This window comes from Meles meles, chromosome 21, assembly GCF_922984935.1.
Source record: "Meles meles chromosome 21, mMelMel3.1 paternal haplotype, whole genome shotgun sequence".
In the NCBI taxonomy this organism is placed as follows: domain Eukaryota; kingdom Metazoa; phylum Chordata; class Mammalia; order Carnivora; family Mustelidae; genus Meles; species Meles meles.
This window is the reverse complement of record NC_060086.1, coordinates 35,393,542-35,418,895: the sequence shown is the minus strand read 5'-3', so window position 1 is coordinate 35,418,895 and position 25,354 is coordinate 35,393,542. Positions and strand designations below refer to the sequence as shown.

The 25,354-nt window shown below is 52.3% G+C and overlaps 1 protein-coding gene across 5 annotated transcripts in view; it reads left to right on the top strand.

Annotated features, from left to right (window-relative positions):
- The window catches only part of CLEC16A (C-type lectin domain containing 16A), a 204,891-nt gene that overhangs the window by 138,911 nt on the left and 40,626 nt on the right, over positions 1 to 25,354 (top strand). For all 5 annotated transcript variants that reach the window (XM_045993100.1, XM_045993098.1, XM_045993099.1 and 2 more), the window contains 3 exons: positions 12,094 to 12,245; positions 14,426 to 14,630; positions 16,325 to 16,492. In XM_045993100.1, the coding sequence (XP_045849056.1) occupies positions 12,094 to 12,245; positions 14,426 to 14,630; positions 16,325 to 16,492 (525 nt within the window). The remainder of the gene's footprint in view (positions 1 to 12,093; positions 12,246 to 14,425; positions 14,631 to 16,324; positions 16,493 to 25,354) is intronic.

Sequence of the window (25,354 nt, the reverse complement as noted above, 5' to 3'; positions counted from 1 at the left end):
TTGGATCCGGGGTCTGGGTTGGATATTAGCAAGAGAGAACATTCAGCACCCGAGAAGGACCCTGAAGGTCAAGCTCAGAGCCACTGACCAGAAGAGTTCGCTGAAGTCTAGCCAGCCTGCCGGTGCACGGATGTCCCCCAGATGCCTTCTCTAGCGTTAACAATATAACCCCCTCCCCTCTGGTTTTCGTACTTGGGGAAAGGATTCTGGCTCATGTTTTCTGCCAGAAGGACCCTCCCTAGCCTAAGGAGGGAGAATCCGATGGGCCGGGAGCTGTACGCTTTCCTGATGAAGTATCAGGGGAAAGAGAATATTCGTCCCTATCTTCAGAACCTTCTGTCTGGCAGGAGGAAGATACACTCATGTAATGGTTCATAGAGAAAAATCACAGGTACTTTCCTGTACCTCATCTCCTGTGGTCCTTACAGGATCCCTATGAAATAATTGGTCAGCCCATTTTCCAGATGAGAAAAACTGAGGCTCAGAAAGTCACCCAGAGCAGGCACGTGTCTCCCTCCTTCATCACTCCACAGGGATATATAACCCAGTGCCAGGTACCTCGTAGCTACCCGCCAAATACTGGGTGAAGAGGCAGGTGGGGGAACAGCAGAAGGAAGGGAAAGGCAGAGCCCTGATTCGAGCCCAGGTCAACCTGACCACATCCTGTGGAGGGGCCCAGAGCAGAGAAATCATGGCAGCTGGGGGAGGGGGGTGCAGGGTGGGGGCACATGGGCTCCTTCATCAGCTGCCAGGCCGCTGAGTAGCAGGAAAGAGGGAGCCATACCGAAAGCCAGAAGTCAATTCTGTGTTAGTTTATCTTGCCTTGCATAGTGAAGACCTCTGGTATTCAAATCTTTTCTTGGAAATCTCAAGTATTCCATTCGGCTGCCTCAGAGTTAGGTAACTTTATTTACTCATGCTAAACAGGGCCATTTTCAGAGAGGAAATTATGCAATGTGCTATGCAAATGTGGCATTCTGGGGAGAGCGGGTGTAGAGATAAGTGTGGTCACCAAGGCATCAGAAAGATCAGGTCACTGCGCCTCTGGTGGCAGTCTGCGTGTCACTTGATAAGACGATAGGCCATGCAGTACTTGGAATTGCTGCTCACTGGGATTCTGCTTCTGGTAATTTCGTGTTCGCCAAGCTGTGCGCCTGTGAACTTTGTGTAGTACAAAGAAGGAACGGGGAATAAAGCTTTGGCAGGTGGCAAGAAGGTCCTCATGGGGACTGTAGCAGTCACAGGGCTCTGTCCCCGCACACACGTCTAGACAGGAGGGAACAAGAAACAGCAAATTCTCACTCTTTGTTCTCCCAAGAACAAAGTCTCTTGAAATCCTCAAGGGGTGGGGGGACATGAAGACGTGATGGGTTTTCTTGACCACTTTGTGAAAAGAGGTCACATTCTTTTACTAGGCATGGCATGTGCTTTTCAAGCAAGAGAAAGGAAGTAGCCATGGAAAACCCCTCTTCTGGAAGCAGATGGCACTGAGCCCACTCCCAGCACTGTCCCTAGCCTGTGGGCACCTGAGACAGAGGGCTGGCTTCCCTAAGCCATCGGCTTCCCTGTCTGAAAACAGCGCCAGTACCTTCCCTCCAGCTGGCCACTGACAGGCACCAAGACGCTGACCCATCATTGCTCAAATAACTGCCAAACGAACACGTGACCCGTACCATGACCTTTATCCACCCAGACGAACCAAGTCAGCACCCACATAGCCTCCTTGCTGGCCCTGGAATGCCCAGGGTGGTGTTAAAATTCTGCAAGATTAAGAATCACTAGACGGGGGCGCCTGGGTGGCTCAGTGGGTTAAAGCCTCTGCCTTCAGCTCAGGTCATGATCCCAGGGTCCTGGGATCGAGCCCCGCATCGGGCTCTCTGCTCTGCAGGGAGCCTGCTTCCTCCTCTCTCTCTGTCTGCCTCTCTGCCTACTTGTGATCTCTGTCTGTCAAATAAATAAATAAAATCTTAAAAAAAAAAAAAAAAGAATCACTAGACAGAGCACCATGGGTAACCCTCGGTCCAAACTCTTCCTGTTAACCCCCTGCTGTTCAAATGCGGGAACCCAGTGGGTTTGGGCAGCGAGGAGATCCTGGAGTAAGCACACAGAGTGTGATCTGCAGGAGGGCAGAGTGAATGATCGCATCCCAGGCGCCGTTGTCTGCCCGGCCCCTGCTGTCCTGGGCTCTGCTGTGTGCTTGTTGGACTTTTCTGACAACTCGAACAGGTCCGTTTGCCCCACCCCCACCCCGCCGCCACCAACATTTTATTTTGAAAGAAGTCAGGTGTACCACCGAGTTGAAAGATTTGTACAGCGAGCAGCCTTCTGCTCCACCTAACTGCAGCGTTCTCCTGCTCACATCTTCCTCCACTCATTTTATCATGTATCTACTCCATCTAGCAACACTTTCTATTCTTTTTTTGATGCATAACAAAGTCAAGTAAATTGCAAGGCATCAGTTACCCTTCTCCTGAAACACATCCACTCGCATAGCACAAAATGGAGCTATAAAATCATTCTGTGGGGTGCCTGGGTGGCTCAGTGGATTAAAGCCTCTGCCTTGGGCTCAGGTCATGATCTCAGGGTCCTGGGATCAAGCCCCGCATCGGGCTCTCTGCTCAGCAGGGACCCTGCTTCCCCCTCTCTCTCTGCCTGCCTCTCTGCCTACTTGTGATCTCTGTCTGTCAAATAAATAAATAAAATCTTTAAAAAAAAATAAAGTCATTCTGTTACCCTGGCCTACAGATGAGACAAGCGAAGCAAAGTCTCGTGCCCAGGGTCAGCACACCTGCAAAATGGCAGAGGAGCCCATTCTAGGATTTCTAGAAGTCCTGGAGCCAGCACGAGGGCCCAGTTTCCCTGGGCGACCGGATTCTAGCACACGTCCTAATATCTGTGTCCCTGATTACTCTTCCCCTTTGCAAATCCAAAGACCAGTCCCAGTACATTTTTTTTTCCTCTCCCTTTGGAGGGAGCTCACTCCTATGACTGGCAGTAGAAATGTGCCAAGACCTACTCTCCATCCAGGAAACCTCGCACTTTACAACGGCCCCCAAGCTGTGCTCGGAAGGAAAGCTTTAGGGAGCTTCAAAGAAGACAGAGTAATTGATTGCTACTTGGAGCAAATAAACCCATAAGCTGTCCGTGGGTTGATGGAGAAATGGTTACTTAATTTTCTTCAAAGGATTGATCTGCCTGTCAGGAGAAGCAGCCAACCTAATTGAGTGTGCTTGTTCACACCCTAAGTGGGAGCAATTGAGTCGCGTTCCTGGTCGGACTAAAGAGCGTCACGGGCCGGGCCTGGAGTGTCCTCCCCCTGGCACGCATCTGGCTCGAGGAGGGCTGGGGTTGCTGACAAGATCACTGTCCTTGGATGGATCTGTAGGATTTACCAGCGCCTGGTTCCTGCCTCCCCAGGACAAGACCCCCTTTTCAAAGCGCTCGGGGTGGCTCCCAAGGAAACTTGTGTGAGCAACTTTCTTTCGCCCCGGAACAGCTATCATTGTCGTTTTGGTAGTGGATGTTGATGGAGTGGTGACATTCGGGAGATGGATCGCCCCTTCCCACCGGGCCTCGGATGGACTGTCTCTCGAGGCCGCTGCCTGCCTCTGCCCCCAGACCTCCCAGAGAGCCACTCAGAGCCCAGTGAGTCATCAGTTGCTTCCCAGTCATGCCTTACTGACCAGTAACAGCCTCTCCCCTTGGTTGCATTCTGTCATTAGGGAGCCGTTCAGGGCTGGCTTTCCCTGGAGCCACCATCAAAGCTTTATTCACTGCTCCAGAGTCCCTTCTGTGTCTCACGCAGGCCCACTCCCAGAGTGCTGGGCAGCTCCAAAGGGCTGCCATCTGTCTATGAGTCGGGAGGTTCCAGGAGCCCCTGGGCTCGGCCCGCCTTGCTCTGCCTCTTTCCCGCTCCCAGAGAGAGCTGAAGGGAGGCACGGACACCTAGCCTGAATCTTCCCTCTGTGCCAGGAAGGGGAACCCTCAGGGGTGGAAGAGAAGCAGCTCTTCCCCAAGCTAGAGAAGGGCCTAGGTCTGCCAGGGCCACCAAGTGCCCGGTGCAGGGGAATCTGGCAAGTATAGTCCAAGAGCACACGGGCATCTTTGCCAAGTCAACCGCCGTGAGATCAGAACCCCGGGGCCGGCCTCTTTCAGATCTCGGGCTGTTTGACTCTTTTCCTGCCAGAGTCTGCTGGCATCCTGCGTCCTCAAGAGCCAGAAGGGGGTCAGGCGCACCCCCTTCTCAGGGGAGACGAGGCTCAGTCCTCTCTTGGGCACCGTCCAGACAACTAGACCCCAGGTTACACTCACATTGTTCAGGTCACATGTGCACTCTGGCTTCCTATCTCGCCATGTCCTTAGCAGCCGTGTGCCCTTGGAATGGTACTTGCTGTCCTGTAAGGTGATCCCACCTCACAGCATCCGGGGAACGTGTCGCGGGGAGCTCGGCGCAGGGCATAGAGCAGTGCTCCGTATAGGTTGTTAGGGTGCTGGCAGCAGTCATAGAACTGGGATCCCTTATCCCAAGGCTCCTTTATCCAAAAAGCCAGCCCCGACAGTCTTCCAGCATGTGGTTGCAGAGAACCAAAGCCTGCTGTGACACCAGATCCCCGCTGGACAGAGCCAGCCGCTGCGGGGAGAGTTCATGATCCTGCTGTCTTAGCGAGCTATGCGAGGGCCCATGGGCCGGTGTGGGTTCTCCTTCCCTAACCTCAGGCACACCTGCTGTTCCCGGAGTAGAAAGCCAGCCCACACTTGGATCGACAGAGGAAGCAGAACCACGCATTCCGGGCAAAAGCAGTGGCGTGGCTGTCTGTGCTGTGTAAGCACAAAGGAATCCTGGTCTCCTATCAGCTGTGAAGTCGGACAATGGGACGGGTATCTAGGAATCCCAGGGTGGCCTGCCCTTCTCAAGGAATCCGTGTTCCCTGTTTCTAAACCCTTCCTGACCTCTGGTTAACAGCAGGTGCCTGGGAGACTCGGTAGTGTTACAGAGTTGCTAATCTAAACTCCAGCTGTGGTGGTGGTCCAAGAATTGACCCTAAAGCCCAGAGTATTGGATTTCAAAGCTCTGGAAATGCAGCTGGCCTAGAAATCCCACTGTAAGGATAAAGACTTCGCTTCTAAATGCATTTGGAGCCACCAACGCCAAGACTTAAATTACAGTATTGGCATCCATATTTTATTATGAAGGGATTATTTAAACACAGCAAAAGTCAATCATCCCCATTTATCGCTCGGTAATGAGCTATAGCCTGTCAGAAGGAGCGGCGGAGGAAGGCCTCAGCCCTGGGGCTGAAATGACAGTGGTCGGGAAGTCCTCTGTCTCTCCAACCGGGGGGGGGGGGGGGGGGGGGGGGGGGGGGCAAAAGACATTAGCGTCCTTCCAGCTCTTCGACCGATACTTTTTCCGTGCCTCCTGCTGCCCAGAACCCTCCTGGGGTACAATAGTGAAGAGACCGGCTGGGGCCCTGCCCACCAGGGCCTTCTGTCTAGGTAGAGAGCTTGACTCAACCTGGAAGAAAGGGGTGGACAGGATGTTGGGGACTGGTGGGCATTGGGGCTCAGTTGGCGGTCAGTTGCGTAGATACGGTGGAAAGAGATGGGGTGAGTGGGATGATCACGGATGAGGGATCAGGGCAGGGGCCCCTCGGAGAGGCCACGCGCCTGTGTAGCTCACCTCCGTATGACCCCACAGGATTTCTGAGAAACACCCAAAAACCATGAATCATTTTCTCCCTCTGAAGAGCCTTGTTCGGGCTAGAGCCTGCATTCGGATAGCACGACTTTGCCCCGGGCACAAGGGCCCTGAGTAGAGAGTCGTGGCTCCAGAAAGTTAGGGTGCCGTCAAGCTCCGGCCACCGCTGGTGAGGGCCACACAGCTTGTGTCCGTGACGCACCCTGGGCACTGCATGTGGCACGGTTCCAGGCCTCTCTCCCATCCACTCAACGGCGCCACCAGGGCCCAGGTGCAGTGTCATAGGGAGGAACCCGGGACCCAGATAGGGGAGTGGCTTTAGGGTCCCATCATCGTTAGGGCCGGAGCTGGAATTTAAACCCAGGCCCCACGGCGCCAAGTCCAAGGTGCTTTCCCAAGTCTGCACGTCGTGTCAGGGTGGCTCCTTCATGCTTGTTCCTTCTCTCCTGTTCTCTGTCAACGCCTTAACCTGTTGTTGGAAAACGGCTGCCTTTCCTTTCCCTGAATCCCCGGAAGCGCTGCAGAACCTTTTCTGCATTCCAGACGGCCAGCCCTGCGCTCTTTCTCCAGATTAGTTTCCATGACGTGGTGCATAGCCCGTGGTGGTGCTGGAAGAATCTAGAAGAATCTAGCACTACAGGCGAACCTGGGTACAGCACCGAAGTACAGTGAATCACAACAGCGGCGTTTGCGATTCTCAATCGCTGAGTAACAAACCACCTCAAAACGTAGTGCCTTAGAACATCTAGAGTCATTCATTTTGCTCACAGATCTCTAACTGGCCCGGTGGGGCTTGGCGGCCTATGTCTGCTCCGCGTGGTTTCAACTGGGGGCTGGCAGGTTGGGCCTGAGGGCTTGCTTTGTCCCTGCATGTGTCTCCATGGCTCCTTGGACTTCGTACGGCAGGGTGGGCAGGCTGGTGCCAAGCATTTGGTGACTTTGCCTCGGAAGCTACGAAGGATCACATTGATGTGTACTCCGTTGGTCCAGGCAATCACAGAGGCCCACCATGTTTCCAGGACCCCAGCACCCGATGGCAAGAGCTCTTCCGCTCACACACGTCTGGCCGGCTTGGAAATGTGCACGCCTGTGTACCAAGAGGTGCTATTGGAGAGACCCAGCTTCCCGCCATGGCCCCGTTCGTGATGATAGTCACCCCTTCCAGATCAGGCAGAGCCGGCTAGCCTACAGCTCAGCCAGGGCCCCAAAGGACCCGAGGCCCTTTGTGCAGGAATGTGGAAAGAGATTCACTTTTCTCTTGGTTGAATTTTAAGCACACAGATAACACATCCTTTTCCTTTGAAAAATCAGAACATTGCATTTAAACTCATGACCATGACCCCCCCCCCCCACCCATCCCACCTCATCCCTTCCAAAAAGGCCATCGCTGTGTACCCTGCCAGGCATTTTCTTAACTTTCTCTTTTACACCCACATGTAGGAGCCCATGGAAACCAGACCGCCTGGTCTGTGAGGCTTGAATTCACCCAGATTGCATTCTACTGCACTCGTCCTATTGCAACGTGCTTTTTACACTCCGCCGTGTGTTCTCGGGGCTTCGCCTGAGTGTTGAAATAGCCAGAGATCTAAGTCGTTCCCTGTTCTGGCTGGTTGTATACTTAGTGGACATGTACTTTTCATTTTTTTAGGCTATCCCTTGTTGTGGGAGATTTGGGTCACTGTAGACCCAAATCCTGCTGTCAACATCCTTGTTCATGCCTCTTGGCGCTCGTGTTTGTTTTTCTTGGGAACATACGACTTGCCAGGTCATATGGTGTGAAAGTTTCAGTTTAAATAAACAATGGTAATGTGCCCTTCAACGTGGCTCGGTTAGCCTATTCTCCCGCTAGCAGTGTTTGAGAATGCCGGCTTCTCTGTGTCCTCACCAACGCCTTTTCTTTCTCCCAGTCAATGGGTAGGAGGTTGAGATCTTCTTTAAATTTTTTCCTGGTTTTCTTGTGAGGTTGAACACCTCGGTGTGTGTTCATTGGCTGTCTCCGTTCTCTCGTCTGTGAGTCGCCTGTTCATTGGCTGTCTCCGTTCTCTCGTCTGTGAGTCGCCTGTTCATTGGCTGTCTCCTTCTTTCACGTTTGCTGCAAGATCTTCCGGCTCTTGGAGATATTTTCCAGTTGTTTCACTGAGGCCGTAAAGTCATTTGTTTTCTGTAAGTTTCAATTTTGACGTAATCCGTTTCCCCGTCTCATATTTATTTTTTGGTACATGTTGATTCTTCTTTTTTAAAGAAACTCTTCCCTGCCCCTGAGATCACATGGAGATTGTCCTATATTGTTTTCTGGCTATTTGCTGTGAATTTTTAAACTAGAATCGTAGGCCCTACCCCTTTGGAACTGAAGTTGGTGAGGGAGGGCCCCAGTGGGTTGGAATGGGCAGTGGGATCTGGGCGGCGCCAGTGTCCAGGCCACAGGCCACTCCTGGGGGTCAGGCAGGGAGGCTCATGAGGCTGTCACACACCCTGACAGTCCTCCCCATGTCCCCATGTCCCTCCCGGTACCTCCACACTGGCCTGGCTCTTTCCTGTGTCTTAGAGCAAAATCCAGGTTCCCGCATAAAGGGACCAGGCATAGGACTATTCTGTGGGCAGGACTGGGTTCTGTTCAGTAGGTCGTCCTTGGGTCCTCCTCCACCCAAGACACCGTGGCCATCCAGAGAAGAGCAGAAGCCCTGTCCCCAGGGCTCCTGTCCATAGCCAGCGTGAGAGCAGCCAAAGCCCTAGGTGGGGAGGGGAAGGAGTTCTCCAAGATGACATCAAGAGGCCCACAGATGAGCACCCCCCCACCCCCATCCCCGCAAGCATTCCCTGGTCTCCCAGGAGGAAGCCTCCTTTGTTTTTCCCTAAATGCCCCAAAGCTTCTGAAAAGCCAGAGGCTCCCTCACTGCTGAGGTCCTGCTCCCTGGGGATGCTTGCCTTTTAGTTTTCTTTTGAAATCCCTGAAGGGGGTTTGATGTTTGATGTCTCAATTGTATTTCTGAAAGTTGTTCCCCTTCGGGGTTTTGTCCTTCCTTTTTTGTTCTTAGTGATGGAGGATGGGTCCGTCCGTGTGTCTCTCCCCCCCCCCCCCCCCCCCCCCCGGGTGCCTTTAAGGTCCTCGGGCTTGATGAGGGGTTGCCTACCTACAAAGCACATTGACCCCTACACCCATGGCTTGCCTGCTTTCCCGGTCACACCCTCGGGGGCCCATCTCTCGTGAAGGGGAAGAGAAGAAATCCTAGGAGTCCTGCTTAGAGAGGGGAAGGTGAAGGCGGTGGGGGGGTAGGGGAAGAAAAAGCATCCTTTATGGTTTTGTTTTCTATTTAAAAAGGTAAGAGTTTGTCCTTGAGGAAAATGTGCTAAGTTCTGAGTAAAGAAAATAAACCACGTGCCCCGGAGAACATGCTAGTAGGAGTGAAGAGGCTGTCTTCACTTCTGAATACAGAGGGCTACCTGTCTTCCAGTAGGGCACTCACTGGACATTCTGGATGACATAATTTTTAGAAATCTTTGAAGGTCCGCGGTTGGGAAAGGGAGGAAGATTCTGGCCACAGAATAAGGAGAAAACACCACCCAGAGAGTTAATCCTGCCCGGTGCCGGTGTTTGCCAAGGGGCTGCTGGCCATCCTAGGCAGGCAGGCCCCAGGCAGAACACACAGAAGGATGGAGCCCTTAAGAGCCCAGAGGGTGCACCAGAAGACGTCCCCATGAAGCTCCAGTCCCAAGCAGATTAGCCTTCAGATTGTTAAACTGAGCTGTATTTGTGGAGACGGTGCTGAGAGGAGACTTACCTGTCCTCTGTAGGTCTGAAGGAAAAGTAGAAATCGGGATGGGGGTGGGGAGTGGTGGAATCCTTGGGGAATACCAGAGCCCAGGTTTGTCATCGTCTACGTTTGGGGCCAGGATTTCTACTCTCTGTGTTGCCTTCCCTCCCCTCTCCCACCTACCCACCGCCAATACATCTAAGTCACATACTTGGTTACGATGCTGTCGAGAGAAGTCCTTGGGGTGACGCAGGTGTCCCACAGCTGGAAGGCAGTGATGCACAGCTGTGAATGTGCCAAAGCTCCCAACTGTCCACTTAAAAATGGGTGTATAAATTGTGACTCATTCAAGCTGCTTCCCAGAAAAGCTCACCTAGCATTCTTCTAATCACAAAGTCCTCATGTTTCAGTTCTATTTTCTGCACTTGCATTTGCTTTGCAGGGATACTTGTTTTTTTAACATAGCAAGATCACAATAATACAATTTTTTTTAAGATTTTACTTATTTGTTTGACAGAGAGAGAGAACAAGTAGGCAGAGAGGCTGGCAGAGAGAGAGGAGGAAGCAGGCTCCCTGCCGAGCAGAGAGCCCGATGTGGGGCTCGAACCTGGGACCCTGATCATGACCTGAGCTGAAGGCAGAGGCTTAACCCACTGAGCCACTCAAGCACCCACAATAATACAATTTTTATCCTTCATTTCAAATTCTGCGATCTTTTCCAACATCATTGCAATTATTTGTAAATAGGATTTTTTCAACTTGGGTTTTTAACAGGTACTTGTGTTTTTTAAGATTTATTTATTTATTTTTAATTTTTATTTATTTATTTGACAGAGAGAGAGATCACAAGTAGGCAGAGAGGCAGGCAGAGAAAGAGGAGGAAGCAGGCTCCCTGCAGAGCAGAGAGCACGATGTGGGGCTTGATCCCAGGACCCTGAGATCATGACCTGAGCCGAAGGCAGAGGCTCCAACCCACTGAGCCACCCAGGCGCCCCAAGATTTATTTATTTTAGAGAAGGAGAGAGAACGCACTCGAGTGGGGAGGGGCAGGGAGAAAAATCTAAGCAGACTCCCTGCTGAGCACGGAGCCCAACATGGGGCTCGATCCCAGGACCCCGAGATCATGACCTGAGCCGAAATCAAGAGTCGGCTGTTTAGCTGACTGAACCACCCAGGTGCCCCTAAAAGATTTTACTTTCCTTTTTTTTTTTAAGATTTTATTTATTTACTTGACAGACAGAGATCACAAGTAGGCAGAGAGGCAGGTAGAGAGAGAGGGGGAAGCAGGGTCCCTGCTGAGCAGAGAGCCCGATGCGGGGCTTGATCCCAGGACCCTGATATCATGACCTGAGCCGAAAGCAGAGGCTTTAACCCACTGAGCCACCCAGGAGCCCCTAGAAGATTTTGCTTTTAAGTAATCTCCATACCCAGCATGGGGCTTGGAAACCCTGAGATCAAGAGTCACATGCATCATGGACTGAGCCAGCCAGGCGCCCCTGGTTTTTAATAAGTACTTCAAAAGTACGTCTTGAGTACCTCCTCATTTAAAAATAATTTCGAGGAGTACAGTGGTATATGGTACAAACATTTACGTTCTCCCACCGACACCCCCCGCCCCATACCTGTACTCCCACTGTCAAGTCTCACTTCCCTCTCCCTAGACAACCACTGTTCACAGTTTGGTTAAACATAATTTTTTTTTTTTTTTTGGTTAAAGATAATTTTTAAGTGGGCATATAAGTTTGCATGTGATGGGGGAAAAAATCATAACATTTTCCCCTATTTGGGGACATTTAGGTTGTTTCCTGTTTTGGCCTTTTTTCTTTTCTTTTTTTAAACATTGAGGCAAAGGATTCCATTGGAGCAAATACAAAGCAGGCCATAGATGACATGGTCCTGTGTTCCTCTGGTGATGTCAAAGCCATCAAGGATAGGCACTAAATTAGATATCGAATTGGGGGTAATTTCCAAGTAAGAGAAGGGGCCCGGAATACAGTAAGGATTCGATGTTAAATGCTTTACTGATCTGTTCTCTTTTAAAGCACCAAAGATCTCAAGAGAAGGGAGATTGTTCCCATGTTACAGACGGAATACTGTGGTTCATGGGGACCTTGCCCGAGATCACACACCATATAGCGCGAAGCTCGGCTCTAAGTTGCCAGACACCAGACTGAAAGCTTGATGGTTCTGTAACCAAACGGGGGGGACTCTTGTTTTCCTGTCTCCACTTAATTTAGGCAAACACCATCGCAGCCGTCCACCGTCATTGGTCTGCAAGGAAGCACTGAAATGTTACACAGATTCTTGGTTATTGTTTTTAGCTATAGTTTGAGCGCCTTGTGTTTAGTAAACGTTGTACTAATTGCTGTATGTACTTCCTTCAGTTGGCACCTTGAAAGGGGTAGGCATTATCCCATTTACCAGATGAGGAATGTGAAACCCAGAAAGGTTAAAAAAAAAAAAAAAAAGTTGTCCAGTATGACTCGGGGGCGGGGGACTCAGTCCTCGCAGTGTGTAACCCCAGACCCAAGCGCTGACCAGACTGTGCTGCCCACCAGACCGCAGGTCCGCCCTCTAGCCCGTCTCCGTCAGGCTGGGCCACCAGACAGCACCTCATTTTGTTCTCCCTCTCCCTGCCCCCAGACAACAGCGACCTGATTGCGTGCACGGTGATCACCAAGGACGGCGGCATGGTCCAGCGCTTCCTGGCTGTCGATATTTACCAGATGAGCCTGGTGGAACCCGACGTGTCCAGGCTTGGCTGGGGAGTGGTCAAGTTCGCCGGCCTCCTGCAGGTATGACGTCCAAGGACTCTGGAAGCTCTTCTTGGTCAGCTCTAAACCAAACTAATTTCTGAGGATACAAGGAATATGTGAACAGACCGTCATTGAAAAAAAAAAGTTGAAATACTGCACAGATAAGGGTCAAGTATTCTTTGACCCAACCCTCAGTTCTTTAAACTTTCTCCTGCATGGTCGCTATGGTCCTTCCAGAGCTTGTGCTCCCCCAAATGCACATATAAATACAACTACACTTACTGTTTATAAACATGGTGCACACATACTTGAGAGGATGTGTGTGTGTGTGTTTTGTAGTGTCACATGGAACGCATTCTAAAGTTTCTTTTTTATTCAATCTATGTCTTTCTTAGAGCTAACCGTCTTACTATACGCAAACTCCCTAGTATTCTTTGAACTGCTGCATGACCCCACAAGGCATAATGACGTCAGCCAGCTTTTTTACCTCTACAAACGGTCCACCGTGAACAGAACCATCCTTCCTTCTCGAGCCAGGGTTTCCCTCGGCGGCTCTTAAGAAGTTGGGGTGTGCCTGTTTGCACTGTTCATAGATGCTGCCAAATCCCTCTCTCAAGTGGTTGTCGTCACCGGCAATGCACAAGAGTCCCCTGGCCCTCTCTCCCTTTGTAGCAGAGATGAGCTCTAAAATGCCAAAACACCAAGTTGGGACTTGGGTTTTCTTAATGTGTGTCTGTCTGCTGGGTGACTGATGCTAGCTCATTGACTGAAGGGAGCGAAGAACCAGGAGTCCTGAAGACAGTCTTCCAGCTCCTGTCCCCGGTTAGAACCCCCACTCCCGGAGCACCCAGCTGGCTCTCCCTGGCCTGAGGCGTGCCTGGCTGCGAGGCAGCCCATTTCCTTTCTGGGCAGCCTCTGGTCGCCGGCAGGGTCTTGCTCAGGCCTGCCCAACGTCTAGCCCTGCGTGGTGTGATCCACAGGCAACATCCCACTCTCTTAGGGAGCCACCCACGTATTTGAACATGCTATTGGAACCTCCTCTTTTTCCAGATCTTTCCATATAAAAAATGTCTTTTGCAGAGGGTGATGTGAGAAACTCTATGAAGAATGTTTCATTTAAAAAAAAGACTCCCGTGTAAGAGGCTGTCCATTAGATGACTTAGTGCTTCTTATTTATCTAGACTTAGGATCAATTTCCTGTAGAATTTAGTGTCAGGAAAGTGTTTTTCTCCCTCGAAGGATTAATACATGTCCTCCATCAGACAATGAAAGGCACATAAACCTTTCCTTTTGGTCGCCTTCCAGTAGTTACTATTTATTTGTCAGGCGCATTACTGTGTGCCAGGTTCTCCGCTTTCAGTGTGTAACATCTCATCTAATCCCCACCGCCACATTCCAAGGCAGATTTTCTTTCCAAAGAGCCCGTGTCAGACTTCATGCCTACAGACAGCAACCATCTCACTTGGGAGCCTTCTTAGCATTTTCCCCAGCTCCCGTAGCGCCTCTGACTTCCGCACCTGCTTCCTGTCTCCTGCCTTCATCCTGTGTCGCCTCCAGCTCTGGTGGGAAGCAGACTCTTTACACGGAATCCACTCTGGGGTTTGCAAGGGGATCCGTCCGTAGCACAGTTGCTGTGTGTGAAGTTTTCTTCCATGCCTTTCAAGTGCAGCTTTCTTCGCATGCCTGCCGCAAGGGCCCTCCCAGTCCCTTTCCTGGGGCTAGCGTTTTCCTTTAGGGACCAGAAATTCTTCAGCCACACACAAATGGGTGCCAGAGATGCCCCCTTCTTAAGAGAAGCCAGGAAGAAGCCAGTCAGTGGATGGGTGAATAGATCTAAGATGAGGTCAGATGGCCATAGGCATTTTTGGCTAGTTATCTGTTGTTTCTCAGAAGTCAGAACTGTTGGAGTCTGACCATTTGAATCCCTGTGGCCCCTTGATGAAGCTGGGGCCCCCATTTATTCACTAGCTTACTCGGGTCCTCATCGGTAGGGTCCCAGCCCCCACACCCAGCACGGGCTCCCTTGATGTGTCCTCTCCACACGTCCTGGTCTGGTGGGTGCCTGTCCTTGACTCCGACTTGGGAGGCTGCCCCTTGAGGGCAAAAACCTAGTTGAATTTGGGGAACCCCTTTCTTGACGCGATGCTGACCCCACAGCTTCTGAGCTGCTGCCCTCCTGCCAAACCTCACGAATGCCCTTTGTCTGGCCCCTTCCGTAGGACATGCAGGTGACGGGCGTGGAGGATGACAGCCGCGCCTTGAACATCACCATCCACAAGCCTGCATCCAGCCCCCACTCCAAGCCCTTCCCGATCCTCCAGGCTACCTTTGTGTTCTCGGACCACATCCGCTGCATCATCGCTAAGCAGCGCCTGGCCAAGGGCCGCATCCAGGCAAGGCGCATGAAGATGCAGAGGATAGCCGGTGAGTGCTGGCCAGCCCTGGCGGCTGTCCTTGGAGCCCTCGGGCTCTCACGCTGACCCCCAGGAGAGGTTGCCTGGGGTCTAGGAGCTCATTGTGTTCTGGTGAAAGGACAGAGAATCTGCTCAGAATTCCCCATCCCCCAGGTGTCTGATTCCTAGAGAGCTTCTAGGGCTCCATGGAAGAGAAGGGGAATCCTCCCTAACCAAGCAGGAGGCCACGAGCGGCCGGGTATCTGTGTGGGTGTCCCGCACACAGGAGTCTTCTGGCTTATACTTAAAAACGCTGGGACATTCCACATCCACCTGTGATCCTTAACCCTTAAGATCAGTTGGGGCTGTTCTGCCCACTGCTCAAAAGAGTAAACTGAGGCTCGGTGACTCCCCCCAAAGTCACACAAGCAGCTAGTTGGCAGAACCCAAATGCAGAACTTCTGACTTTAGAGCTCGCCTCTTCCCCCTCTCCCTCCAGCTGTCGTGAGAGGCAGCCCTGCTTGGCGAAGGGGGCCACAATGACCCAGCACTAAACTCGGAAGTTGGTGTACGCGTCATAGGCACTGCGGTGAATTTGCAAGGAGGCCTAACGCTGCCCCTTGCAGGAAGGCCCGCGCTTTCTTAGAAATCAGGGCCCTAAAAAGAGGGCATTCCATTCATCAGGGCTGACAGCGCGGCATTCCCCGGGGGCAAGGCTGGCTATTAGCTTCTCAGATTCTAAATAGTCGTCCTCCAGACACCAAGCACCAACGGTCATTCTGGTGTACTCCCCGGGAGGACTTCCAGCCCACTTGGGGAGGAAGGGCGCCTTCTAAAGGGATCGCCGAAAAATAAACATTTGGCGGGCCGGGTCTCTGGACGTCAGGGGTTGGGTTACTGACTGCGCGTGCCCTGTTGGTTTGCCCAGGCCTGCGTCCCAGGCGGTCCCTGTTTCATTTCTCACTGAGCGGAAACTTGGCCTATGAAATCATTACAGAAGCATTTTGTAATGTGCAAAGTGACTTAAATCATTCAGTCCTTTCTCGGAGGATTTATTTTCGGAATGTTTTTTGTGGATGCTGTTGTTGTTGTCATTGTTGTTAATGTAAAGCAATTTCTCACCGCTGGCACGAAGGCTAAATATTTCATTTGAAAATTGAGAATTATGCCGCAAAGTGGCTGTTCGAAGTAACGCCTTGGGTATTCCTTAAATTGATTTTAAAAAGCCCCTCCAAATTGCTCTATCATGAGACTTGTTTCCGGAAGGGAGAACAGCAACTGTGACAGACACACACAGGCTCATAAACACGCGTGCGCACACACGCGGACAGGTTCGCCCTCAACACGCTGCCCCACGCGCACGTACGCACGGGAACTTTCGGGGCAGAATTGGCCCCATTTGTTCTGGGGTCTGAAATGACCCTCGCGGCGAAGCCTGGCAAGGGTCTTTCACGTGCGGAAGCCAAATGTCCAAAGTGGAGACTGGCCAGCATCCGTGTCCGAAACCCTTGCTAGGCGCCGGCTGCGTTTTGAGCTCCGGCGTGACCTCTGGGGTCACACTGCCCTCCCCGGCTCGAGGCTGCCGGCTCCCCGCGTGGCACCATCCAAGTGATGCGCCCGGCAGAACCGCCGCCCCTCCAGCCGCGGCCCGCCCCGTCCAGAGCCCCGTCACCTTCTCCCCCAGCCCGCGCGATGAGCATGAACCACGGTGTTGTTTGAACATAGCCCTCCTGGACCTCCCGATCCAGCCGACGACCGAAGTCCTGGGGTTTAGACTTGGCTCCTCCTCTTCCACCCAGCACCTGCCTTTCCGTTTCTACGACCAGTGCCGCCGGGGCAGCAGCGACCCCACGGTGCAGCGCTCTGTGTTCGCGTCGGTGGACAAGGTGCCAGGTAAGCCGCCCCCAGCCCGCGCCGCCTCTCATCCCCTCCTGGGGGTCCGGGCTTGCTGTCCCAGGAGCCTGCGCAAGCAAGCTTCCCTTTCCCCCCACCGTGGAGTCCGGTCGGCTGGAAGCACACATTTCTTAGAATTCGTCGAAACATGAGCCCTAGAAATAAACCTTGGCTTTCTCTTTGGTATTCTGCCACCTGGGTTTGGTTTTCCAGAGATTTTCTGGGGATGTGGAAGAACTTCTCAGAACTAAGACTAAGAAGTTTCTTGGAAATTTCTTGGAAATACTTAGATTGCTAGTAATGAGGTTGTGGGGGAGTAGTTTCCTTCTCCGTGTGGGATGACTAGAGAGATGACATGCATGCTTCCTCTTAGGGCCCCTGAAGAAGGGAGAGCTCCCCACAGGCCGTGACACGGTCTCCCATCTCGGAGCTCTTCTTCCCACTCTCTCTCAAGCTCATCTTGAAACCACCTCCCTCCCAAAAAGAGAAACATGAAGAGAAAGTTCAAAGGCAGCTTGCTTCTCCAGAAGGGCCGGGGGGCTCTCCCCTTCCTGGGCTGGTGTGTCCGCCTTAAGTAAATCCACGTGCACACCGATCCCTCAAAAGAGAACCTTGCGCTTGATTACAGAACTTCCGAAAGTTGGCCAGGCTGTCCCCTGCCAGCGTTTAGGGTTTCGAACTTCAATTGATAAGTTGCAAAATGTGTCTGAAAGCAGTTATCAATTAAAGAACAGCTGTTGATTTAAAGTGCCGCCGTTAAGGACCTGTCCAAAATCAGGATCCTTCTCCCTCCACTCCGTGACTGATCCTTTCTTCGTTCTTTGATTTCATTAATGTAGTTTAGAAATATATATACTGTAAGTATATATGATATTTTTTTAAAAACCCAAACAGGACATGATAAAATGAGACATGAGTCACCTTTGCCCCAGAAGGAATCACTGTAAACGGTTTCTTGCTTATTTTAGAAGTGTTCATTTTATGCCCTTTATGTATTTTCTTATCTGTTTTTGCACATAGGGTCGTACCATATGTGTAATTCTGCACCTTGCGTTTTTTTTTTTTTTACTTAATTTGGTGTTATATGTCAGTGCATTATAGATTGACTTCACGTTAATTAATAATTAACTCTTGTATGGTATTTGATGGTATGGCTGGACCAGAAAAATCTTTTATATTGTGTTGTGTCGATGGATGTTTGGGTCATTCCCCGTGTTTTGCTCTTCCGGTATTGTAGAGAACATCCTTAAGATGCCTTGGTGTAACCATTGCAGATCCTGAGTCTCAGGGGGATAAATTCTCAGCAGTGGCTTGGCTCAGTCAAAAGGGAGGCTTTTCTTCCTGACATATGTAGTCCCAACATGCGCTCTGGAAAAATGTACCAGTTCACGCCGTCACCCACTGCCTGTGACTCTTTTCATCCTTAAAACCAGTCTTAGTCTGTAAGACCCACTGTGTCCCCACCTCTGTTTTCAGCTATGAAATGTGAGATGATTTCTGCCTCCTTCAGGACCTGGACAATTTTTTTTTTTTTTTAAGATTTATTTATTTATTTATTTATTTATTTGAAGGGTGGGGAGGGGCAGAGGGAGAGGGAGAAGAGAATCTCAAGCAGACTCTGCACTGAGCGCAGAGCCCGACACGGGGCTCGATCTCACAAGATCATGACCTGAAACAAAACCAAGAGTCGGATGCTTAACTGACAGAGCCTCTGGAGGATTCTTTGTTAAAAAGTGTCAAGGCTTTTTCACATTCTGTAGAGATGGTTGTTAAGTAAATATAAATGATGGCCGTGAGTCTGGGTTAAACACAGATTGGCTTGGTAAGAAATCATTCCTTCTTCTTTCATTCATTCTTTTTTTTCTATGCAGTTATAATTTATTGTAACATTTCTATAAGCACTGCCTTGTGATTTTTTTGTCATTGAGCTATAACTGACATATAATATTTATTTCTAAAGATTTTATTTATTTATTTGACAGATCATAAGTAGGCAGAGAGGCAGGCAGAGAGAGAGAGGGGGAAGCAGGCTCCCCGCTGAGCAGAGAGCCCGATGTGGGGCTCGAGCCCAGGACCCTGGGATCATGATCTGAGCTGAAGGCAGAGGCTTTAACCCACTGAGCCACCCAGGCCCCCTGACATATAACATTTATTAAGAAATTATTTCCTTAGGGTCATTCGGATTTCATCCCGGGAGTGAACGGGTTAAGGAGAAAGACCACGCGCCTTGTTTCCGTTCCATCCTTTTTGGAACGAGGCAAATGTAAATAAATAAATAGAGCCAAATGTCACATTCTTCGGCATCTGCATAATCGTGTCTCTGTTTGCAGAAGGCTTTACAATGCCCGATTGCTAACTTCTCCCACCCTGCCTGGGCTCCGGGGGAGAAGTGAGCTCATCCAGTGCTGGGGGTACGGTCCTGTCTGCCACGGCCTAGGCCTGCCTGGCAGGGGGTCCGGCATGGCTGGAATGCCTCCATCCTGTCGCTGGGCCCCAGGGTTGGGAATTTGAGGTTGAGCCATTGGAGACTGTGGCAGGGCAAAGGTAGTCGCCGAAGCTGGCCGCCTGCCCCTTCCCTGTCTCTCGCCCCTGGCAGCCCCTGGAAGTGCTGCTCAGGTGCCGGGTGTGGTGCGAGGTAGGGAGTGGGACATTCACCCTCATGTGCCCCCAAGGGCGACTGCTCTGGACCCTTGGGGAGAGAGGCCTTGCTGCCTTCCCGCATTGGCCTGTGTCGGAGATGGGACCTAAAGAGCAAGTGAAATCCGTGCCGTGAGCCTCAGCATGACTCAGACGGAGGGAGGGGAGCTCTTCCCCGCCCCGCCCTTCCTCACCACCTACGGTCTCAGTGGCCTGCCCCACAGCCGCCCTCGCCTGCGATCGTGCAGGACTGTCTGCGGTGGGCTTGGATATCCAGCCTCACCTCTTCCCTTTTGGCCAGAGAGATCTTTCCAGAACATAGATCACACCGTGCCCCTTCCTCCAACTCTCTAGCAGCTTCCTGTTGCACTTGGAATACGATCCGAAGCTCTCACTCTGGTCTTGTGTGGTTGCTGTGAGATTGGCCCCAGCTGTCCTCTCAGAAGCAGCCCCCCCCCCCTTCCTTCCGTCCCATACCCCAGCTGTACCAGCTGGGGCTCATGGCTTCTCAAAGTTCTGGCCTTGGGATCCCCTTTAGATCCTTGAAAAAAGTACCAAGGATCCCAAAGAGGTATAGCTTATATCGATTATATTTATTAGTATTTCAGGTAGTACAAATTAAAACAGAAATACTTCACTCACGTATTTTTTTTTAAATAAAAACAAACTCCTCACACATCACACGTAAATATAAATAACAGTTTTTAATGAACAATGACTGTTTTCCAAAGCAAAAAACAAAAAGCAAAATAAACCCAAAACACAAAACCTCATGTTTTATATTTTTGCAAATCTCTGTAATATCTGGCTTAATAGAAGGCAGCTGGACTCCTGCGTCTGCTTCTGCTTTCAGTCTGTTGTCATAGCGTACGTTTTGTGCCTCTGGAAAGGTCCCCCATATGCTCCTGGGAGAGTGAATGTAAAAGGAAAACGCTGTCTTACTATTTTTATGTGAGTAGCTCTGACCCTGGAAGGCCCCCAGGGTTCCCCAGACTATGCTTTGAGAACCACTCCTCCAAGTCACCGGCCTCTCTCCTGCTTTAGGGCGTCCTCATTGGATGTGTGCCTGCCTCCTCCTCCTGCGCAGGCCTCAGTCTGCATGCCACCTCCTCCGAGAGGCCTTTCCTGATTCACCCCTCCTTCCTCCATCTCATTAGCCTGATTTATTTTCTCTGCAGTTCTTTACCTGGATGACCTATCTGGGTACCCGGCTGCCGTCTTCTGAATGGAGAAGACCCCTCCCGTGGAGAGCCGGTCGGTCCTGTTTATTGCTGTACCTCAGCACCTAGCCTCACGCCTCCATCCGGTATTTACTAGATGCAGGATGAACCCACACTTGTGCTGGCGCAGTTCCCACTCATGCCTTCTCCCTGCGTGAACACCGGGAAGACGAAGTTCCCTCTGGGGCCCTAGACCTTGGGTTGTTTAGTCTGTGGTACTCGGACTAGGGAAGGGACACCAGGGAATGGAGCCCCCAGAAGAGCTTAAGCAGAATTTCCTCACCCTCGACTTGGAGGTTTTCAAAAACCGAAGTGTGGGGCTGGGAGGGGTTGGGGGCGGTCATCGGAAGCACAGCCTAGGTTGGCCTCTGATGCTACGGCATCGCCCGCTGCTGTCTGGGCCCGTGAGTGCACCCTTGCCGCCCCAACCGCACTCTGGCAATGGTCTTGCTCTGTGTCCCTCACCCTAGGCGACACAGCTGCGAAACCCCGGGCCGCGTGGGACCGCCACTCCGGCCTGGGGGATAATTCACGGTGGAGAAGTCAGTTCTGGCCGCCTGCCTTGGGCTGGCGGCTAGAGGAGCTAGCTCCAACGTCATCTGCCGCCCAGGTGGTCATCACCGAGCAGTTTGCCCCCCCCTTTACAAGCTGTAAATGATGATATTTGATGAAAATGTATCCTCCATCTCCTTGGAAGAGATACTAAAGTAGAATATAAATCAGGCCTCTTAGCCACTGTGGTATATTTTTCTTTTCTCATTGGGCTTGGAGAGAAATCGTAAATTCTCTGTATTGGCCAGTTTTAGATTCATGGCTTTTGCCCCTGCAGAGTGTCCTACTCCAAAGGGTGGAGGCTTGGGTGCAGGCCTGGCTGAGGCGTCCGGGGCATCAGCAGATAGTGTGTCCAGGTGCACAGGCACGGCCAGCTCTAGACTCGGCCTTTGAGATGCAGCCTTCGGTGGTTCGTGCCCTCGAGGACTTGTCTCACCAGCGCACAGTGTCAGCTGACTGCCGGAATCTTCCAAGGGAGGCGGGGTGTCCAAAACTAGACCACCGAGACCTCTTTCCACAAACACCAAGTGGATCAGAAGCAGTTCCGGGAATTGCCCCAGGGTCGGGGTGGTGGTGGCCTGGCAGCAGTCTCCAGACAGAGGGTCAGGCCTCTGGCCTCCCAGGGCAGCCTTGAGCCCCGCTCTGGACTCCTTCTGGCCCAGACGCCACTCACAGGTGTTCACCTGGCAGGTCGTGGTGACGTGGAGTGGGCAGAACACCCCAGTGCCTCCTGCTCAGGCCCTCTCCTGCTTCCCAGCTCTAATCCAGACTTCTGCCTGGAGCCCTCCACGTGGCTGGTTCCTTCTCAGCATTCAGGACTCTGCTCAGCGACCTGCTCAGGGGGGCCTCCACTGGGGGCCCCGACCCATCCAGGACTGCTCTGTGCATCAGATGGTTTTTATTTATTTGAGGTGAAATTCACATAACAGAAAGCATATCGAAAGGATACAATTCAGTGGCGTTTAGTCCATTCAGAGTCTTGAGCGGTGACCACCTCTGCTGGTTCCAGAATAGCTTCATTGCCCCCCATGTAAGAGCCCATTGAGCGTTCACTCACCATTCGCCCTTCCCCAGCCCCTGGCAACCGCTGCTCTGTTTTCTGTCTCTCTGGACTTAACCTGTTCTGGATGTTTCGTATACATCCTATGTTGCGTCGCCTTTTGTGTCTGGCCTCGTTCACGTAGTGTCGTGTTTGCGAAGTTGCTCCACGTTGTAGCGTGTGTCCGAGCTAGCCACTGTGTGGCCAGACCACATCTCATTCACCCGTTCTCTCACCCACTGATGGCCACGCAGCTCGTTCTCACCTCCAGGCGACCGCGTAGCTGTGAGTGTACACCTGGAAATTTTTATTTGAACACCTGTTCCCAGTTCTTTGGAATATCTGCATCAGAGTTGGGATGGGTTTTCCCACGGTCTCCAGAGCCCTTGCCATTAGCTGAAGTTTGACCCATTTGTCATCTGTGTCGCTCGCCCTACACTCACCGGCAAGGGCCTGGGGTTCCTGTTCGTCTTGCCCTCAGCTGCTGACACTTAGCGAACAGGTGCTCGGTGACTCTCGAATGCGGCTGAGGGACACGGATTGCTGGATAGAGGCTGGGCTGGGGGAACCACCCAGTGTCTCGATAAGCTGTCCTGCTCCACCCCGGCTTGGGCACCTGCACCTGTTGGCTCAGGTGCCAGCTGGACAGTCCAACTTCATCCCGCAAGGGCCAAGCTCTGCTTTATTCTCCTCTCGCCCCAGCTTCATGTCCTCCTGGATCCAGGGCACCAGCTGCCTCTGAGCAAACATGCAAATCCCCGAGCACAGAGGGAGGGCTCTGCCTTCCACGAGACTTATCTTTATCAAAGGCAAACAAACCGGCCCTATCAGTCATTGACCCAGAACACTTAATAGTTCTGTGGAAAGGCAACACGGTTCCAGAGCCAACCCTTGGCAGCTGAGTAACTCAGGAAGAATGCAGAGATGACAGTGTGCTCAGAGCCAGCTGAGCTGACCACGAAGCCTCGGACTGACAGCCAAAAAAAAAAAAAAAAAAAAATCAATGTTTAATTCATAGACCTCAGTCCTGACTTCTCTCACGGGATAACGTACTAGGTGCTAATGTCATCTCATGACAGCGTTTCCCAGAAACGGATTTTTTAGGCCCATTATTTTTCTTGTTTCCGATTATAACACTGGAACCGGTCCTCTCTTTCCAGCTCCCCAAGGCAAGGGGAGCGCCCTTTCTGGAGAGACACGGGAAAGAGAACCTCCCTGCCACCTTCCTCCAGTGCTCCATTTCCCTTTCCTCCCCGCTTCCAGCCTTTAGCTCCCAGCCAAGGACTCTAGCCCCTGGGTCAGTGAGTTAGAGAAACTGGATTCTGACCCCGAGGCCTCTTTTTTTTTTAAAGCAAGACGTATTGAGCTGCTAAGCACTTTCTTTAATTTTCTCATTGGACCCAACAACCCTCAGAAGGGAGGTTTTGCCATTTTCCTTTTGTGCCTGTGAGGAAACAAGTGCCCCAAGGTCACACCAGGTGCCCCTCCCCCACCCCACCCCCGCCGCCGGGGAGCCCCCCGCCCCCCCCCCACCCAGCGAGGCCGTGAACTCGGAATGGCCTGAGCCAGACCCTGACTGGCCGCTGCTGCCCCCACCCTCACCACCTCTTAGTTCCTGACTCCGTTTGGACACATCCCAAGTGAATTCTCTGATTTTAGAAATAAAGGCCTCCCCACAGCCACCTGAGGCCTCCCTGGTATCAGGCAAAACCACATTGTTGGCTCCAAAAGGGGTTGTGTTTCAGACAGACAGCATCATCTGCCTTCTGGGAGCGCAAAGTAGAGTCTGAATGGAAGAATGAACTGCGCCAGGCCCTTAGTATGCACCAATTCTCTGCTGTGGGCAGTGCCGGGAGCCGGCGGCGCTTGTCCTAATCCACACACAGGAAGCCAAGGCGTGGACCCAGGCTGCAAGGCTCCAACGGCGCAGGCCCCGAGCCGTGCCTCCACTGCCTGCCTCCAAACCCTGTTCGTCTCAAGGCCGGCACTGGTGGAGACCGAGCCCTGAAAGCTCTGCCACATAGCCCCGATTGCCAAGGGTTGGCGAGACAGACCCCCGTTAGACAGAGGGCTGTGGCGGCGCTAGCAGAGACGCAGCGGTCCCCGTCCCTGTCTTCCCTGCTCCACACCCACGTGCTCGAAGCCCCACCTGGGATCAGGGATAAACCTGCAAAGCAGCCATATGCAAGGACACTCTTCTTCCCCGGCAGCCCCCACTTCCAGACTTCCAGACGGGGTAGAGCTCGGGGTCACGTGAAGGCCCAGCCTCGTAAAGATTTGTGAAGACCAGAAAAACAGAAATGAGACTTTCAATCTTGCCAGTGCAAAAGCAGCAGGATGTGAGCTCTCTTCAAAGCTTTCTGGCAGTCACGTCCAAGACAGCAGCTTCCAGGCCGATGGGTCGGCGATGTGGGAATCAGGTTCCGTATAAAAATCATCCCTGAGCTGAGTCCTAAGGGTCCCTGCTTTCCATGCCTCTTCTGGGGGCCCCCAGGGCAGCCATGAAGAAGGCTGTGAGCACACAGCCCACAAGGAACCACCTTCGTGAATCAGGGCCCAGAAGGTTCCCTCACCTGGAACGTACCCCCAGATTTAGGCTCCTTCCCAATCAACACTCCGTGCCTGAGGAGCACTCTTGCGAAACGGAGCACACAGCAGGCAGAGGCAGCCTTCAGGTCCCAGAGGAGCCTTTCTGGGGGGGTGGAGACAGAGAGGAGGAGAAAGTTCCAAAGAATTGAGTATTGCGTCACTTTTCGGGGTCATTCCCCACCTCAAACTGTCAAAGTGACTGTGTGCCCGGGAGCCTTATGGTGAGAACAGCACGTCGGGGAGCAGGGAACACGGCCCAGGTCACTCATGGAGCCGAGAGCAGAGAGCCTATGCTAGAGCTCAGGAGAGGAGACCGGACCCCAGCTTCACTCTGCCCTTTGACCTTGGCTGCACTTGGAAAGGTTCTGTTGGCTCAGCGGGCCCCCAGGGACAGCCTCACTGGCAGCGCAGGACGGTCAGGCACGTGTCAGGGCAAGTGGCACGGTGGTGTGCCCGTGTGTGCGCACACGCCCATGCCCGCCCTGGAGAATGCAGCTCCCGTTGGCTCTCGGGACCGTCAGCCTTCCGAGGACGGGTCGAGCCCCTATATTACAGGGCCGTCGGGAACAACGGAAGAGCACCAAGAAAAGACAGAAGGCACTAGACCTCTCCCCAAGTGAGGTGTCCGTGAAGCAAATCCAGTGTCCTCTCCCATCGTCCTCTCCTCTTTTCTCAGCAGCAGCATTCACGCAGAGGAGAGTCCGCAGAAGCAGACCGCTGAACCCAGCCCTGGGACAGACAGTTCGGGCTCAAGTCCTGGCTGTACCTTAGACTCGTGGCGTGGCCTTGGGCCGGTTGGGTCGCCCCTTGCGCCTGTTTATTCAT